At 40.6% G+C, this 19,731-nt stretch overlaps 1 protein-coding gene across 3 annotated transcripts; it reads right to left on the reverse strand.

Moving 5' to 3' along the window:
- Nucleotides 1–7,219: 7,219 nt before the first annotated feature.
- fbxl22 (F-box and leucine-rich repeat protein 22) lies at nucleotides 7,220–12,977 on the reverse strand. 3 transcript variants are annotated; one of them, XM_034288140.1, is made up of 3 exons: nucleotides 12,768–12,806; nucleotides 12,256–12,737; nucleotides 7,220–8,485 (listed from the first exon to the last, which is right to left on the reverse strand). In XM_034288140.1, the coding sequence occupies exons 2-3, from the start codon at nucleotides 12,735–12,737 to the stop codon at nucleotides 8,128–8,130; spliced, it is 840 nt and encodes a 279-aa protein (XP_034144031.1). In that variant the 5' UTR covers nucleotides 12,768–12,806; the 3' UTR covers nucleotides 7,220–8,127. The 3 variants fall into 3 exon arrangements, with proteins under 3 accessions (XP_034144031.1, XP_034144032.1, XP_019912212.3); XM_034288141.1 differs by having other exon boundaries at nucleotides 12,256–12,632; nucleotides 12,708–12,774; XM_020056653.3 differs by having other exon boundaries at nucleotides 12,256–12,977.
- Nucleotides 12,978–19,731: the final 6,754 nt, after the last annotated feature.

Raw genomic sequence — 19,731 nt, forward strand, 5'->3', positions numbered from 1 at the left:
CGTCGACAATCCCAAATAATTGATGCTAAAAATTATTAGTGTTAATAATCCTACTGGTGGCCTAATTGTCAACATTTAGAATTGGACGATGTACTCAAAAACATTTAGAATGGGATGATGTACCTAAAAACATTTAGAATGGGATAATGTACCTAAAAACTATTTGAATAGGATGATATACCAAAAAACATTTAGAATTGGATGATGTACCTAAACACATTCATTATGGGATGATTTACCGGAATACATTTAGAATTGGATGATGTACGTTTCCATAATGCAATTCAGAGCTACCATCATGCTAGCCTGCTAGCTGCAACAACATGGTTTTAGCTTCAGGATATTCATCATAATCACCTGAAATATGTACATTTACACATACGACTGAATTAAGCATAATTGAATGATGCTGCTAGCGTTCGATAGCAGAGACAGAATAAGATATATACAATTGCAGTTAATGGATGATGAGAATATAATAATGAGATAAGAGCCATGAGACTATAATATTCTTTAATTTAGAGTTGATGTACAGATTTACAATTTCAGTAGATGCTGGTTCTGAGAGCAGAATAATGTATCTATTCATTAAGCACTTAGCTGTTTTAAGGTGGATCTGGTGACAGACAACTAAAGATAAGAGACATTGGGGGGGTTCAACCCGCTAACGGTTTAAAAAGTTCACTTCTCTTTTTGTTTCAAAGAGTCTTTCAGTCGTTTGCCTGCTTTTGTCATGGCATCACATGCTGTGGCTGATCCCCCATCAGTTTCCAGGAAGTGGTGACTGGGAGTTCATTAGCAGGAAGCCAGAAAAGCTGTGAGAACATGTGAGCGTCATGCTGTGACCTGCCAGCGTCACGCTCCTCTGCCTCCCACACGTTCCAGCACATGGCTGCTCCATTCCTTCACAATGTCAGCACAGCAGCGCCCAGTCCTTCTCCTCTCCTCTCTCCCCTCCTCTCACTTCTCCTCTCCTCTTCTCTCTTCTCCTCCCCTCTCTCCCCTCCTCTCCCTTCTCCTCTCCTCTTCTCTCTTCTCCCCTCCAATCCCTTTTCCTTTCCTTTCCTCTTCTCTCTCCTCTCCCTTTCCTCCTCTCCTCTTCTCTCTTCTCCCCTCCTCTCCCTTTTCCTTTCCTCTTCTCTCTCCTCTCCTCCTCTCCCTTCTCCTCCACCTTCCTCTCCCTTCTCTCCTCTCCTCTCCCTTCTCCTTGTGACATCACCTCCTCCAGCATCTCCACCATCCTCTCCTCTCTGAGGAAAGCTTCAACACAGACACAGGGTTTCTCTGTCTTTATTGGTCCTGTTCTATCTCCTCTCTCCTGCCCCTCCCTCTCTCCTCTCTCTCCCTTGTCCTCTCTGTCCTGCCCTATCTCTAGCTCTTTCCTTTTCTTTCTCTCCTTCCCTCTCTCCTCACTGTCCTCCCCTTTCCCTCTCTCCTCACCGTCCTCCCCTTTCCCTCTCTCCTCACTGTCCTCCCCTTTCCCTCTCTCCTCACTGTCCTCCCCTTTCCCTCTCTCCTCACTCTTTCTTTCTCTCAATTCAAATTCAATTTAAATTATTTTATTGGCATTTGAAAAATATCTAGCTACCAAAGCATGCAAAAAATAAGACAAAATAACAAAAATAGAAGAAAGAAATTAAGACAACATTACACACACGAGTGTAAAAAGTTGAATAGCATTTCAAATGTTACATTATAAGCTACTGGTGCTATAACAATGTGGACATATTTAAAGAAGACAAAGGGAACATTTGGATTATGTTCATAGTGATGTTTGTGAACAGGTTGTTATTTTGCCGTGGCAACCAGTGCTGGGGTTACGCGGTGATCTTCCACAAAACACATTCAGGAGTGTATCACTGTTGTATTTATCAAGATATTTCATGAGCTGTGTGCATATAGTCGGTCCTCTCCTGAGTCTGTCTGTGGCGGCCTCTCTTGACAATGCAGACATGCTTGCAGAGTTCATTTGATTTTCTTAATTTTGGGTCAGTTACAACATCCCCACATACACACTCCTCTCACTCCTCTTTCTGTGTGTGTGTGTATATGTGGTTGAATGTGTGTGTTTCATCTATGTGTGTGTGCTATTCTGTGCTCCTCTTCTTACTTTATATAACGTTGATTGGTTGGGTCTTTACCCTAGGTAACAGCAGTACTTCCTGTTTAAGTCCCCTCTCTTTGTGATCTTATTACCTCTTTGAATGAGGTTGGTATGAGCACCGACACTCTGTGATCTAATTACCTCTTCGAATGTGGTTGGTATGAGCACCGACACTCTGTGATCTAATTACCTCTTCGAATGAGGTTGGTATGAGCAACAACACTCTCTGTGATCTAATTACCTCTCTGAATGAGGTTGGTATGAGCACCGACACTCTCTGTGATCTAATTACCTCTCTGAATGAGGTTGGTATGAGCACCGACACTCTGTGATCTAATTACATCTCTGAATGAGGTTTGTATGAGCACTGACACTCTCTGTGATCTAATTACCTCTCTGAATGAGGTTAATGTGAGCACCGACATTCTCTGTGATCTAATTACCTCTCTGAATGAGGTTGGTATGAGCACCGACACTCTCTGTGATCTAATTACCTCTCTGAATGAGGTTGGTATGAGCACCGACACTCTGTGATCTAATTACCTCAAATTATCTAATTATTTCCTGATGGCATTGGCCTCTTTCAACAGGATAATGCGCACTGCCACAAAGCAAACATAGTTCAGGAATGGGTTGAGGAATACAACAACGAGTTCAAGGTATTGATTTGGCCTCCAAATTCCCCAGATATCAATTCAATCAAGCATTTGTGGGATGTGCTGTACTAACAAGTCTGATCTATGGAGGCCCCATCTCGCAACTTACAGGACTTAAAGTATTTGTTGCTAACGTCTTGGTGGCAGATACCACAGCACACTTTCAGAGGTCTAGTGGAGTCCATGCCTCGACGGGTCAGGGCTGTTTTGGCAGCAAAATGGGGACCTACAAAATATTAGGCAGGTGGTCATAAACAGTGTAGGAATTTCAAGACCGCCACTGACAAAATCTCGCAATCAGCAGTTTGTTCGTAAGTTTGTTATTTGCAACTGAGAAGAACCACAAGAACAAACTACATGCAGGTAAGCAAGCTAGCTACTAATCGATAGATAGCAGACTTAGTGATTAACTGAATTTGTTCTGGAAGGTGCGTTAATGAGCAACTGGGAAGTGGAAAGTTCTGACCTCAGAGTGGGAGAATACACCTGATTAACGTTAGGTTTGACATCACTCAAAATGGCAGCTTTCTGGTGAAAGATTAAAAAACTAAAATGACTTGCTCCGTGCACAAATAAATCACTATTTGTTTATTTAGGTCACATGTGATTGTGATGTTAAAGGATACTTTGCGGTTTACTTTTGGGTAACTGAGGTAATGTTATCCTTCTGGCTAGGTAGCCTTAACGTTACTTAACTGTCAATACTGTTGCCTGTTTGTTGTTGTCATGTGAACGCTTTCAACTATAACTTCTAAAATGAAGCAGGTTCCAGAATTATTTTGACGGAGTAGATTTCAAGTAGATTTCAAGGATTAAAACATGATAATTTAACTTTTAATGTGGAATATACACTCACCTAAAGGATTATTAGGAACACCACACTAATATTGTGTTTGACCCCCTTTCGCCTTCAGAACTGCCTTAATTCTACGTGGCATTGATTCAACTAGGTGCTGAAAGCATTCTTTAGAAATGTTGGCCCATATTGATAGGATAGCATCTTGCAGTTGATGGAGATTTGTGGGATGCACATCCAGGGCACGAAGCTCCCGTTCCACCACATCCCATAGATGCTCTATTGGGTAGAGATCTGGTGACTGTGGGGGCCATTTCAGTACAGTGAAATCATTGTCATGTTCAAGAAACCAATTTGAAATTATTTGAGCTTTGTGACATGGTGCATTATCCTGCTGGAAGTAGCCATCAGAGGATGGGTACATGGTGGTCATAAAGGGATGGACATGGTCAGAAACAATGCTCAGGTAGGCCGTGGCATTTAAACGATGCCCAATTGGCACTAAGGGGCCTAAAGTGTGCCAAGAAAACATCCCCCACACCATTACACCACCACCACCAGCCTGCACAGTGGTAACAAGGCATGATGGATCCATGTTCTCATTCTGTTTACGCCAAATTCTGACTCTACCATCTGATTGTCTCAACATAAATCGAGACTCATCAGACCAGGCAACATTCCTCCAGTCTTCTATTGTCCAATTTTGGTGAGCTTTGGTGCAAATTGTAGCCTCTTTTTCCTATTTGTAGAGGAGATGAGTGGTACCCGGTGGGGTCTTCTGCTGTTGTAGCCCATCTGCCTCAAGGTTGTGCGTGTTGTGGCTTCACAAATGCTTTGCTGCATACCTCGGTTGTAACGAGTGGTTATTTCAGTCAAAGTTGCTCTTCTATCAGCTTGAATCAGTCGGCCCATTCTCCTCTGACCTTTAGCATCAACAAGGCATTTTTGCCCACAGGACTGCCGCATACTGGATGTTTTTCCCTTTTCACACCATTCTTTGTAAACCCTAGAAATGGTTGTGTGTGAAAATCCCAGTAACTGAGCACAATTGTGAAATACTCAGACCGGCCCGTCTGGCACCAACAACCATGCCACGCTCAAAATTGCTTAAATCACCTTTCTTTCCCATTCTGACATTCAGTTTGGAGTTCAGGAGATTGTCTTGACCAGGACCACACCCCTAAATGCATTGAAACAACTGCCATGTGATAGGTTGATTAGATAATTGCATTAATGAGAAATTGAACAGGTGTTCCTAATTATCCTTTAGGTAAGTGTACATTCCAGTGCAAAGAAAATTCACTAGGTAATATTTTTTTTTTTAATACCTCTGTTTTACAATGAAGGGTACCCCAAACATTTAGTTTTTAACTATTAACAGACCTCCTTTATTGAAGATTTTGCTGAACTACTCTTTATTATATCAGTTGATTATAACTTGTTTATTATTACATGGGATTTTAACATCCACATAGGTAATAGTACAGACAATAATGCCAAATAACTTTTTGCACTACTACTTTTGATCTCACTCAAGGCCACATTCTAGATCTGGTTATCTCTAAAGGTGTCGATATTTCCTCTGTCATGGTTAAAGACTTGGCCCTGTCTGATCATTTCTGTGTCTTTTTTGACCCCAAATGTTCCAGTAAACTCAGTTTCTGTTAAGAAAAGGTACATTAATGAGAGTACCAATGCTCAGTTTATGGAAGCCATAGCTATCCAACAATAAGTGCTGAGTCAGTTGATGTACTCCTGGATAATTTTAATGCCAAAATATTGAATGGCATGGATGGTGTTGCACCAGTAAATGTAAAGAAAACTATGACCAAACAGAAAACACCATGGAGAACCACCATGATGGTAAGCGCCCTGAAAAGAGAATGTAGGAAAGCGGAACGTAAGTGGAAGAAAACTAAACTTCAAATTCACTATGACATCTATAAACAAAGCCTTGGTAGCTTCAACAATGAGTTACGCAGGGCCAGAAAGCAACATTTATCAGGAATGATCAATAAGAATATCAACAATACCCACACTCTATTTGTCATGGTCAACAAGCTTACAAACCCAATAAAGCAGACAGCATCAGAACTCATGTCCACTGTGAAATGTAATGAATATGCGTGTTTCTTCAGTAAAAAAGTATTAGACAGACCATCAGAGCTACACAGTCTAACAAGGACTCTGTACCGTCACCACGACCACCAAGACATAACTTGGTTATGTCGCATTTTAATACAATTGATCAAAAATCCCTAGGAGAAACAGTTCGACATCTTAAAGCTTCCACTTGCTGTCTCGACACACTGCCATCAGACGTTTATTTTTATTTTTTAACTCTATAACAATGGACCTATAGCAAATAGTTAATAGCTCTCTGCATTCAGGCATTTTCCCAACGTCTCTAAAAACAGCTGCCATTAAGCCCCTATTAAAAAAGAGAACACTGGATGCATCTATATTGAACAACTATAGACCTGTATCAAATCTCCCTTTTATAGCCAAGATCATTGAGAAGGTTGTCTTCAATCAACTCAGCAATTTTGTGACCTCAAGGGGTCTCTTAGACAAATTTCAGTCAGGTTTTCGACCTCACCACAGTACTGAAACAACCCTGATTTAAGTTTTAAATTAAATATGGCTGAATACTGATTCTGATAAAATATCAGTTCTTGTTCTATTAGGTCTCAGTGCAGCATTTTATACTGTAGATCATAGAACACTTATAGATAGGCTGGAAAATTGGGTAGGACTCTCCGGGACAGTCCTTAATTGGTTCAGATCTTATCTAGATGGCCGGAGTAACTTTTTCACCATTGGTAATCATGAATCTGATAGGGTGACTATGACATGCGGAGTTCCCCAGGGATCAGTTCTCAGACCGCTTCTGTTCAATCTCTATATGCTACCTCTGGGCCAAATTCTACAGAACAACAACATTAGCTACCACAGCTATGCCGATGATACTCAAATATATATGGCTCTCGAACCATATGACAACAGCTCAATAGACTCACTGTGTCACTGTACAGAGCACATAAATACCTGGATGAACCAAAATTGTCTGCAACTAAACCAAGATAAAACTGATATTATTGTGTTTGGTAACAAAAATAAAAGAACAAGCATTAGTAAAGAGCTGGATTCTCGTGTCCTTAAAACCAGGGATCAAGTGCGTAATCTTGGTGTTCTGATAGACTCAGACCTCACATTTAACAGTCATATCAAAACATGGAGTAGTTGCGTTTAGCACTTATGCTGTACTCAACTGAAATAAACTACCAGAAGATCTTAGACGTGCCCCAAACGTATACATTTTTAAATCCAGGTTAAAAACATTTCTCTTTTCACGTGCCTATGACTGAGCACTTAAACTTAACCACAGTTTTGCCTTATAGCTTCCTATGTTTTTATCCCATTTTTTTTTATCTTTATAAGTATTTTTTATTATTATGTATTCATTTGCTTTGATGATTTCATTTGAGTTTTTGTTTTTATGTAATTGTACTTTCATATATTTTTCTTTGTAAAGCACATGGAATTTCTTTGATGTATGAATTGTGCTATATAAATCAACTTGCTTGCTAAGGAGTGATGACAACAACAAAAACAGTATAATTTAATCGGCATGGCTGCAGAATATGCAAAACAGAGAATGGAAATAGTTAATTTTTTTAATTCACACAGTATGTTCAACACAACACGACCACAATGCTTCCCGACGCCCGACAGGCCAGAGTGATTATAATGGCAACATCAGGACACAGTTATGCAACACTCCAAAACAGAGAAGTCATTCTGTAGCATAATGCAAGACAACAAATATAACGTAAAGAGGTATCAACTGTGCCGGAAACATCTTGGGCTGGAATCAGCTGGACTGACAGCAGGGCCTCAGAAAACCTGTCTAGCTGACCTCATGTATCAGCTTTTATGGCAGCTGCAGATATCAGAAAGGCTGGAAGACAAAAGCACACTCCCCACTTCTCCCCTCACACTGTCTTCAATGTGAGGACATACTGGGAATTGACCAGATATCTACTGAGCCCAGTAAGATAACCCTCCCAGTATAATACAACATCATGCATTTCCCAACATAAGAACAACCGCAAGTCATTTTAGGGGGTGTCAGAAAGAGACAAACCATCACAGGAGGAGTCAGTGGATCAGTCAGTCTGCAAGTCCATACATCTGTCATTGACCTTAACATCATTAACAGTTAGTGCTCAACACATTTAATGCGTAATAATAAAACAATCTTGGTATGAATCTTGGTATAAAAACCAACCAAACAAAAAATATACATAAAACAATAACATGAAGACAATTAAAATGCAAAACCCAAACTATTTTGACAAAATCAGAAAGATTTTTGCCCACCCACTGAAAGCAGTCAGTAGAGAGGTCAGAGGTCATTCATGTTGAAGCGTAGGCATTACAATGGCGCCTCTTAGTGGAAAGTGGAAAGCCTGCATCCCAAATGCCCTACTTGCTCACTAACAGCACCCTTTCCCCTACTTAGTGCTGTGCTTTTGACCAGAGCCAGAGGGACAAACCATAGTCTCTCTTCAGGAGAACATTAGGACCTTCTGCAGTAGAGTCCTTCTAAGCGGTCGCTGGGTCTTCTTGTCGGGTTTAATATCAGGAATCATCCCTGCACTTCGCTCTGCGCTCAGCCTGATGTCCGGCCGTCTCTCCCTGACTACCAGCAGCCCCTCCTGGGTCACGTTACGGCAGAAGTCCACGGTGAACTGGTGGAGCGCGGCACCGTGGAGCACCAGGGCCTGCAGGGTTCGGTCGGTGACGCGGACACAGTTCTCCAATCGAAGGCAGCGCAGTTGGCTGCAGCACTGCAGAACACGGGTGACTTCCTGGTCGGAGATGTGACCGCAGCCAGACAGGGTCAGGAACTGCAGGTTAGGACACCTGGTGGGAGGAGAGGGAAGTATCGTTATAAAACAATTTAGAGAAGAATGTCAGAAAATGACCTGTCCTTACCATATTACAAGCCATTTATTATCTAGAGACATCCTTACAATGTCTGGGATTTTAAAGACTGCAGCTTTTAGTACTTCAGCATAAAGGACTTCAGGATCTGGGACCAAGTGTTACTTGCAGTGAGATGAATGAGGTGAGTATCGTCTGTTAGATCAATCTGACATCCATCAGGAGGGAGCATCATATAGCAGCATAATACCACACAATGTAGAATATCCCAGAACAATGTAATACCATAGAATATCATGAGTAACATTTATCTGAAACACCCTGTGGACCTCAGCTGGATCCAAGCATCAGTGTATCTGGAGGGACATCTTGGATGTAGGAACCCGATGTCACTGATACTGGTTTTACTCTTTCAGGTTGCTGAGATTTATGGTTACAAATTTAAATTCTGAAAAGTGAATGTTTTCCTGTTAATTATTAATTAACATGTTGTATGTCCAAGTCAGGCATGCTGAAGATTTTCTGAGGCTCTACAGTATTATTCCTGTTAATGTTACTGTAGACGTCCTGTTAATGTTACTGTAGACGTCCTGTTAATGTTACTGTAGACTTCCTGTTAATGTTACTGTAGACGTCCTGTTAATGTTACTGTAGACGTCCTGTTAATGTTACTGTAGACGTCCTGTTAATGTCAATACACAGTTTCTTTATGTTATTCCCTGGCGGCAGTGGCATGAGGATTTAAATGTGTAATCTTAAAAGCTAAGGATTATATCAATAACTCCCTTTACCTTTTGGAGATTGCCCCGGGTGAATGTTTTAAATGAAGTTGACTTCACAAAGGTAGTAGGTGACAACGATAAAACAGAAGTAGGAGATGCTAACTCTCACAAAGAAAATAGGAGGTACTAAATGTAAAACAGAAAGTAAGTGGTCCTAAGTGTACAAAGAGGATGTAGGCTGTGCTTGTTTTCTGTGTGAGAACGTGTTTGTGTTGATCTACCTATACAAAGAGGAAGTAGGCTGTGCTTGTTTTATGTGTGAGAACGTGTTTGTGTTGATCTACCTATACAAAGAGGAAGTAGGCTGTGCTTGTTTTCTGTGTGAGAACGTGTTTGTGTTGATCTACCTATACAAAGAGGAAGTAGGCTGTGCTTGTTTTATGTGTGAGAACGTGTTTGTGTTGATCTACCTATACAAAGAGGATGTAGGCTGTGCTTGTTTTCTGTGTGAGAACGTGTTTGTGTTGATCTGGGTGACTTGACATCATCCAGGATGTTAATAACGGCTAATAGCTAATCCACCTGCCCACTCAGAGATCGTGTCACAAAACTCTGTCATTTACAGAGGAGTTGATAGTTCAAAGGAAATGTTCTATTCATTCCAGTATTTGGGTAGTGTTGGTGAGGACAGAAGAGGGTCTGTTCTGACATATGAGCCAAACTGAGGCTTGAGACAGCTGCTACGACTGAGCGTATCCCACAGCAACCAGCCCCACCAAGAGGATGGAATAGTCCCATAAACAATGGCCAGGATTATATTAATGGAGGCCAGAGACACTGGTTAAGAATCATAACATTTATATGAGGTTTACTGCCTATTTTAAGACAGACCATGAAAAAAATATTTCATTTGATAATTTATCATTACTAGTGATTCCCAATGTCAGTACTAGCATTTTCCCTTCATTCTTCTACATTGCTGATGTGTAGTAAGGAGAGATATGGGATCCTTAAGCAGGTCACCTGTCACAGTTCCATTATGAACATCATGCTGGAATAAGAAATCCAATGACACTGACTGTAAAATGCCCGTCTAATGAGGTAGAAAGGCATATCACATAACTTATCACACAACCTACGACAGAACATATGACACAAGATGCTACACAACATATGATAAGACAATAACAAACATTATAACACAACACAGGACACAAGATACGATAACATATGACACCACACAACATTTGACAAGACACAACACAAGAAATGATACGACAACATACAACATATGCTATGACACAACATATGCTATGACACAACATATGATATGACTCAACATATGATATGACACAACATATGACAACATATGATAGTACACAATATACAACACAACATATGATAGTACACAATATACAACACAACATATGATATGACACAATATACAACTCAACATATGATATGACACAATATACAACACAACATATAATACGACAACATATGACAACTTATGATACGACACAACATACGACACGGCATATGATTGCTCTGCTCTGTGTACCCCTGAAGTACCCCCTCATGTTAATTTTACTAGTAAGCCTATGGTGTCATGAGTGTTCTCAAACACCCCCTGTTAAAATGCAAAGTAACTCCAGAGGTCCTAGGCCCCATGGTTGGGAACCATTGTACAACATGCAACACAGCACATGTATGATACAAGAGAACATACAACATAAGATATGATACAACACAAAGACGACATAGCACAAGACGACATAGCACAAGATGACATAGCATAAGACACAACATCCTTAAGAGGAGGTTTTCCACATAGGCATTTCTGGTCATTTTCGAATTAACGGGTTTAATTGCTGATAAAATCATGGAAATAAAGCGTTGAAAAATGATTCATAATAATAAAAAAATTATTGTGTTGAAACAGTTTAGATGTAGGGAAGACACTTCACCACCTTGATCATTTGATGAATGTTTTCAATACGTATTTTGCCTTTTACAAATGTCTACTATCTAAAAAACATTGTAATTACCATTTTCAGACGGAGAATGGTGTCGTGTCCCGGGATCAGTCATTGTTGATGACGACCCTAGAGCCATTATGACTAGGGGCCTTTATAAAGGACAAATCTAAGATCAAATTCACACTTGAATCAGCAACTATTTAGTTACTGGCACAATACTTAAACCGCTAGGCTACCATCGTCTTTTAACAGGAAGCTGGAAACCAAGGTCTTTGTTGCTATAGAGATCCTACACCTATTCCTCTATCCCTTCCTTTAGACATAAGACAGAAACTAACGTTAATACACAGAGAAACAGACATAAACATGTTAATACACAGAGAAACAGACATAAACATGTTCATAGACAGAGAAACAGACATAAACATGTTAATACACAGAGAAACAGACATAAACATGTTAATACACAGAGAAACAGACATAAACATGTTAATACACAGAAAAACAGACATAAACATGTTAATACACAGAAAAACAGACATAAACATGTTAATACACAGACAACAGACATGAACATGTTAATACACAGACAACAGACATGAACATGTTAATACACAGACAACAGACATAAACATGTTAATACACAGGGAAACAGACATAAACATGTTAATACACAGAGAAACAGACATGAACACGTTAATACACAGAGAAACAGACATAAACATGTTAATACACAGAAAAACAGACATAAACATGTTAATACACAGACAACAGACATGAACATGTTAATACACAGACAACAGACATAAACATGTTAATACACAGGGAAACAGACATAAACATGTTAATACACAGAGAAACAGACATGAACACGTTAATACACAGACAACAGACATAAACATGTTAATACACAGACTACAGACATGAACACGTTAATACACAGAGCAACAGACATAAACATGTTAATACACAGAGAAACAGACATAAACACTCACATGGAACAGACATAAACATGTTAATACACAGAGAAACAGACATAAACACTCACATGGAACAGACACGCTCCAGGAACTTGGATACAAGGGTGTCATGTTTACTGCAGAGGTCTTTCTGGAACTGCGTCTTCAGCCAGTCCTCCACATTACACACCTTAACCCTGGAGCTGAGCCAGGTGATGTCCAGGCGGCGCAGTGAGGGCCCTAGCACATAATTAGCCCTCCTTAGCTCGGAGGGGGAGTGGAACTGGAGTAGAGTCCACAGACAGGGGTCCAGGTAGACATCTCTGAGACGACAGCAGGTGAGGGACAGAGACCTACGGCTTTCCTTGTCCAGGAAGGAGAAGAGGTGGAGGAGACACTCCTGGTTTAACTGGGTGATGCTGAGTTTCAGACTCGGTTCAACATGCTCCATGTTGCTAGGGTCCATGTTACTAGGGTCCATGTTGCTAGGGTCCATGTTGCTAGGGTCCATGTTACTAGGGTCCATGTTACTAGGGTCCATGTTACTAGGGTCCATGTTGCTAGGGTCCATGTTGCTAGGGTCCATGTTGCTAGGGTCCATGTTGAGCTGGTGGTTTTACAGCAGAAAGACACAGAAAACCTTCCTCTTTAGGCTGTGAAGTGTCAACTGCTACAGCAAACACCGCCAAAGACAGACCCCCAAGTCCTTCACCCAGGTCCCAGGGTGATCTGTCCCAGGGCTGAATACTGGGTGAGCAGCAGATCCCAGGGTGATCTGTCCCAGGGCTGTATACTGGGTGAGCAGCAGATCCCAGGGTGATCTGTCCCAGGGCTGTATACTGGGTGAGCAGCAGATCCCAGGGTGATCTGTCCCAGGGCTGTATACTGGGTGAGCAGCAGATCCCAGGGTGATCTGTCCCAGGGCTGTATACTGGGTGAGCAGCAGATCCCAGGGTGATCTGTCCCAGGGCTGTATACTGGGTGAGCAGCAGATCCCAGGGTGATCTGTCCCAGGGCTGTATACTGGGTGAGCAGCAGATCCCAGGGTGATCTGTCCCAGGGCTGTATACTGGGTGAGCAGCAGATTCCTGGGTCTCCTCAGGGTGGTGGTGGTAAGAGCTGCTGACCGGCTGCTACCAGCTCAGAATGAGACAGCCGTGGTCCGTATAGACCCTGGTTACATGATGCCTTCTGGGGCCTGGTCGGCAGACAGCAGGGTGGGGTTTCTGGGGGAACGGCTGCAGAACATACAGGGCTGTGGAACAGAGTTTATTCTGGGAGGTGGGTGACAACTGGTAGTTGTAGCTGTCAGAGATAGAAGGGTGTAAGACCAGACACAGAGATACACAGCAGAAAAGACAGACAACACAGAAAACTAGACACATGGTCACATTCATTGTTGTTTTCTAAAAAGCATAGTCTTGTTCTAAGAATCATGTTTTGTCCAAATTATAACTATAAGTTTTCATATTTGAAATTTCAGAGTTTGTTACTAACAAAATTATTTGCATTGTAGAGACAAACATACACAAACACACTCCCACACACACACTCCCACACACACACCCACAGATCTTGAACAGTAACACTTTTAGTACCTACATCCATCAGAACACCCAGAAAATATCTTCATGACTCACACTCAGTGTCAGACATGACATTAACCAGAAGCTCTTGACCCAAATAGACTAACAATATGTAACACACACACACACACACACCAGGCTGCAACTTGATCTTAGCAGCAGCTGTAGAGAGGGAGAAGATAGACTGACAGAAACGCTGAGACACAGACAAGCAGAGACAGACAGCTAAGCAGATAAACAGGCAGATAGCTAAGCACGCAGATTGACAGACATTCAGGTTCGGTTCCATTTGAGTGAGCAACAGAGGGGTTAATATTAAGAGACCACTGCAAATTGAACACTTCTGTTCCTCACACCAAACTTTCCTTTAAAACTTTTTTGGAAAGGAAAGAAAAAGGTGCAGTGGTCTCTTAATTTTTTCCAGCGCTGCATAGATTCCTGCAGACACACACAGATGTCAGGACACAACACTGTCTGTCTGTATAAAACCCCTCAGAGACACACAGATGTCAGGACACAACACTGTCTGTCTGTATAACACCCCTCAGAGACACACAGATGTCAGGACACAACACTGTCTGTCTGTATAACACCCCTTAGGAAAAAACCTTCTGCATGATCAGCTTCTATCCATAACATCCACTGAGCTGTCTGTCCCTCTCTCAGTCTCTCTGGTTAACAGAACTGTCTGTCTCTCTCTTAGTCTCTCTGGTTAACAAAACTGTCTGTCTCTCTCTCAGTCTCTCCAGTTAACAGAGCTGTCTGTCACTCTCTCAGTCTCCCTGGTTAACAGAGCTGTCTGTCTCTTTCTCTCAGTCTCTCTGGTTAACAGAGCTGTCTGTGTCTCTCTCAGTCTCTCTGGTTAAAAGAGCTGTCTGTGTCTCTCTCAGTCTCCCTGGTTAACAGTGCTGTCTTTCCCTCTCTCATTCTCTATTTTTTACAGCTAGCTGGGCTTTACATTGTTTGAAGGTATTTATAGGTGGAGGTGGATTGAGGTGGTGGCATTTTTAGGGTTGTGCCATTCAGGAAAAGGTCAGGAAAACAAACGTGCAAGTGGTCCTTTTTTAGTACGATAGTAAAGCAAGGAAAATCCTGTGAAGTTTGAACATTAGGCTAGTCTTCACTTAAACAATTAGCTATTTTAACAAGAATCTGACTCTCTGTTTAAGTTAGGGTCAGAATCAGGGTTGAGGTTAGACACAGGTTTTCGTTAAGTTCCCCAGTTTCTCTGTGTTTGTATGTGTGGGTGTTCTGTTCTGTGTCTGTCTTAACAGGTGGCACCAATCATGCTCATCTTCTACTTCTCAATGACCACGCCCTCCCCTTATTGCACCCAGCTGGATCCAGTCCTCATCTACCAATCCCATCCCTCTCTTACTTGAAAAGGAGCCCTGTGAGAGTGTTGTTTTTTGTTGTGTTGATGGTTGCTTTAGTGTTCTGTGTCTGGCATAGGGATGGGAAAATTAGGCTTTCTGAACCACTGAGGCTCATTTAAAAAAGAAAAAGCTTCATTACATGCAGCTTTCCAACACAGTACACAGCAGAGACATCTGCTGGACAAAATCTAGAATGACATGTTTGATTTAGACGTATTGTCTTTAACCTGGAGCGGTGGATTCGAAGTAATGGTAAGGATGAATGAATAATGAAGACCATTGAAAAGGGTAACATGAATTTGTGGAGGGAGAAATTAATATATTTTGTGTTTAAGAAAATCGTATTACCCACAACTGGAAGAACCGAAGTGACCACATGGGTGGCCACAGTAGAAGACACAGAGATTTAGTATTGTCTTTTGCATTGTTCACTGTGGGGTGATTTTGTCCCTTTGAAGTTGTCAGCATCTTCATTCACTCCCATGCCTCCTTCCCATGTCCTGTTTCCTGTCTAATACCAGTATTATTGTCCTCTAGTGTGTGTTTGTGTTTTGTGTTATTACTTTTCCTATCTTAGTTTCGATTTTGTACTATTGTTGTAAAGCATCATTTGGTCCTTCAAAAGTGCTCCATTAGAACTATGTATTTTTGTTGTTATTATTAAAAGGTGACAATTACTTGAACCAAATATTAATAACCAGGGATTTGAACCTGAAACCTCTACATGCCAATATATCTCTCAGATGCTGTCAGCATCTAAGCAGCCAAATTACTGAAGCTTCAAGAACGGATAACAATATTAACTTTTGGATGTTCCTGGGTAGACCTTTTTAGGCACGACAGATTGCAGAGTGCCTGAACACAGACCTTAGCCATTGTAGTTTGGCAATGTGTATAATTACTACATAAAATTATAAAACAATTCTAGCCAATGAGTCCACAACTCCGGTTCTGGCATAGACTGTTCAAACATTTGGCCTTCAGTTACACACACATACAAAATATGCACACATTCATACACACATTCTCCATTACTCTGTCCTAATACCCTTTCCAAGAACCTAGCCAAGCAACACGCTTAATAATTATCTTGTCGACTTCACAAATAACCTAATCTTCTGCGTGACACTAAAATACCTAGCTAACCAACACTCTAAACGATTCTCTTTTATAACTCTCAAATTACTTTTCCATGACTATCCAATAACAAGCTCTATTTTATGACTCTATTGACTAACTTGTTCTTTCAAATACTTTTAATTTCCATTCGCATGCATGTCTCAAAATCCTCCTGACAGCCCTCGAAGTGAACGGATTTCATTAACCCTTAATGCATGCAGTTTCAAACAGCCATTCCGAAAACGCCACAGGTTGGAGGTCGAAGGTGATTTTGTGACGTCCGAAGTTTCGACAGTGACGTTGTACTTTCAAACGAGCTTCGGATTCATTCGTCCTATCCTTAGTCTGGCATGTAGGAATTATCTTTGTCTGTTTGATGTTGTAGCACTGGTGTTTTGTTTTTGATACTGTTTTCATTTGTTCCCGGGGGGCAGTGTTGTGTTATCTTTTAAAAATATATATATTATAATGACATTTAACTGCACTGTCCGGAGTAGGAAAACCAAGCATTTCATTGCCGTAACTTATTGCCAATAAACATTTGAACCTTGCCAACTCCTTAGTAAGGAAAGTCGCTAAATGACATAATCGCCTAATTTCCATAATTGCTCATGTGCTTGTAATTGTGATGGACGCTGTAGGAAAGAGGAAAATCTCTTAATATGGGGTCTGATGTTCGCCATACAGGTGCTGGTCATAACATTAGAATATCATGAAAAAGTTGATTTATTTCAGTAATTCCATTCAAAAAGTGAAACTTGTATATTATAATCATTCCACACAGACTGATATATTTCAAATGTTTATTTATTTTAATTGTGATGATTATAACTGACAACTAATGAAAATCTCAAATTCAGTATCTCAGAAAATTTGAATATTACTTAAGACCAACACAAAAAAAGGATTTTTAGAAATGTTGGCCAACTGAAACGCATGAGCGTGTACAACACTCACTACTTAGCTGGGGCTCCCTTTGCCTGTGTAAGGTACATGGTGCGGTGGACCTGTGAGCAACAACTTCAGTTTCAGCTAAACTGTTCTGAAGGACCTCTGCCGAGACCTGTGGGTTCTGCTGTGTAGATCTGACCAGTTTTCATACAAATCATTGTAATGGTTTCTCCTTCCTATGACTTGCACTGTTCAATTTAACAGCATTGGTCTAGAAAGTTGAAATTGGTAACTGGAAGTGTTGAATTTTCTAGAGCCTGTTGCAGATAGGTGTAAAGTTTCAATTTGCATCATGTAGATGTAGAAGTAGTACAGGTCCAAAAGATGAAAACAGACATTACTGAAAGTGAATTAATGTAGTCCAAAAGCATAAAGTTAATGGCATAACCTAAAAATTCATGATATGCCAGTTAGACAATTCAACAATTAATCACCCGATCAAATATTAAAAACATTACATTCCAACACTGAATAAACTAAACTGTTTATGTACTGTGTATTCAGCTTTGCCCAGATTCTGTAGGCTTTGGTTTCATCCTGTCATGTTGTATGGCCAGGTGAACACTTCTAAAACACTGTCCAGTTTACTCTTGCTAAACAACTGATGTTTCTTGTCAAACTATATTGTGTTTTCTGGATCTTGCAATTTTTGTTGCATGGAAACCAGCATTAGCTGATGGTTTAAAGACAGCTAATAAGTGTCCTCATCAACAAAAATAATAAACAGAGAAGCTCAAAATTATCACTAAGTTCTCTTTTGTCCATTTGACCTATGAATGTTTGTGTCTTCAAAATTATTAAACTAAAAACATGAATGGGGAGAGAGCTTCTTGTTCTTCCTCTAGAGTTCAGGCCTCTCTGAGCATCTGCACAGCACCCTGTATTTCCTCATCATTCAGGAGTGAGGACTTGTACCCGGTCTCAGAACAGGCCCGTGGTGGCATTTACCCAGGCAACAGCATCCCCCAGGTAAACAACGCATCTTGGCAACTGAAATGAAAGATCACAACAAACACACAGAAGTAGAGGTGTACAAAGTACAAGTAAAAGTACTCAACTGGGTTTGGCTGTGTTCACCACTTTAGGGAAATATCTAATTATGATCTAAGTAACATGATAAAGGGTGTTCAATACTAACCAGTGATCAATAAAATAAAACGGAAGAGTGTAAATTATCAAATAAGGTCATTATGAATCCTGTTTAGGTAATTTAGCTCATCCTTAGCAACTTCTCAAAACTGGTGAACACAGCCAAATAAGTCTACTGTTTACTTTTTACACCACTGCATAGAAGATAGCGATGACAAATTGTTACTTTGTTTACATTTCTAAATAATGACAACATGGTGTGTATGAAGCTAAAAAATAAATGGCTCTTGCCAGCTTGCATATAGTGACAGGTGCATCATCTTTAGCTAGTTAAAACGTACCCTAATTGACTAGAGCTGGCAAACAAGTAGCCTACCTCGTCGTGTTACTAGCAATCTTTAAACGTAGCTGTTTACTGTTTTCAAGCTATTCGTATCTCAGATTGTAAGAATTTTGTAAATAAGTGATCTTAGTGAACACATTAACTAAACCAAAATATATATCTAGAGGTTGTCATATGGAAGTACATACTGAAATCTTCGTCATTGACCCTGTAATTCTTACTTCATGAACGCATGCACTAAATCAAAAACACCACACCAATGGAAACCATCAATGGGCGTAACTTAAAACGGGGGTTCCTTAATATTAAGTTATGCCCCCGACTTGCGGTCTGCAGATATACCCTAACCCGCCCACCACTTAATACTGCCTCACAGGGACCTTGTTGCACTACTCCCTTGTACTAATGAACTCTGACACTGCCTTGCAAAGTATAAGTTGTCAGTGGTTACAGGTGTCTACCTCGGGAACCTCATTGCTGCTATCCCTGCATTTCAGTTACACATGCCACCTTATACCTTCAATTTGCCTGCACATGAAAAATTGCTATTGTACTTGCATGTTCCTCATTGCAAAACTATTCATTTCCCACTTGTACGTACATATACTTAATACTTGTTCCTTTCCTGCCCTCTTTGCACTTCTGGTTAGATGTTATAACTGCATTTCGTTGTACTGTTCAATGACAAATTTAATCTAATTTAAATACTTAGCTAGATCTGTCTGAACATTAATTGTAAATTATTGTACAGTGCTAATGTTACTACTGTTTGCAACATTTTGACCGGAAGGTTACTAGGAACAATAACGTGATTTAAATGACGAGTGAAACGGTCTATGGATGTCCGCAAATCCTCTCCGTTTTACTAGGGCAGCCCCCCCACCACCACCCCACATTTATGTTAGGTATCTGAATGCCGAAATCCAGATTAATCCGGAGAAATCGCATCCCTAGTTTTCATTCATGCAGGTTCACGGTTGCAGGTTCATCGAAATCTTTAAAAATATTGCCTAACATTGGATATGGAATTTTTTTGTTTTCAGTTGTTTATAGCTTTTGCCTCTCATTTCCCCTCATTTCATTAGTGTCCTTATTTCCACG

This window comes from Esox lucius, chromosome 19, assembly GCF_011004845.1.
Source record: "Esox lucius isolate fEsoLuc1 chromosome 19, fEsoLuc1.pri, whole genome shotgun sequence".
Lineage (NCBI taxonomy): Eukaryota > Metazoa > Chordata > Actinopteri > Esociformes > Esocidae > Esox > Esox lucius.

What these genes read in the sequence shown, in the direction of transcription:
- fbxl22 (XM_020056653.3), bottom strand. Translation starts at nt 12,767, where the DNA reads ATGGACCCTAGCAACATGGACCCTAGCAACATGGACCCTAGCAACATG. An exon ending in CTGGAGCGTGTCTGTTCCAT is followed by an intron (nt 8,486 to 12,255) that starts GTGAGTGTTTAT and finishes TCCTCCCACCAG; the next exon opens with GTGTCCTAACCTGCAGTTCC.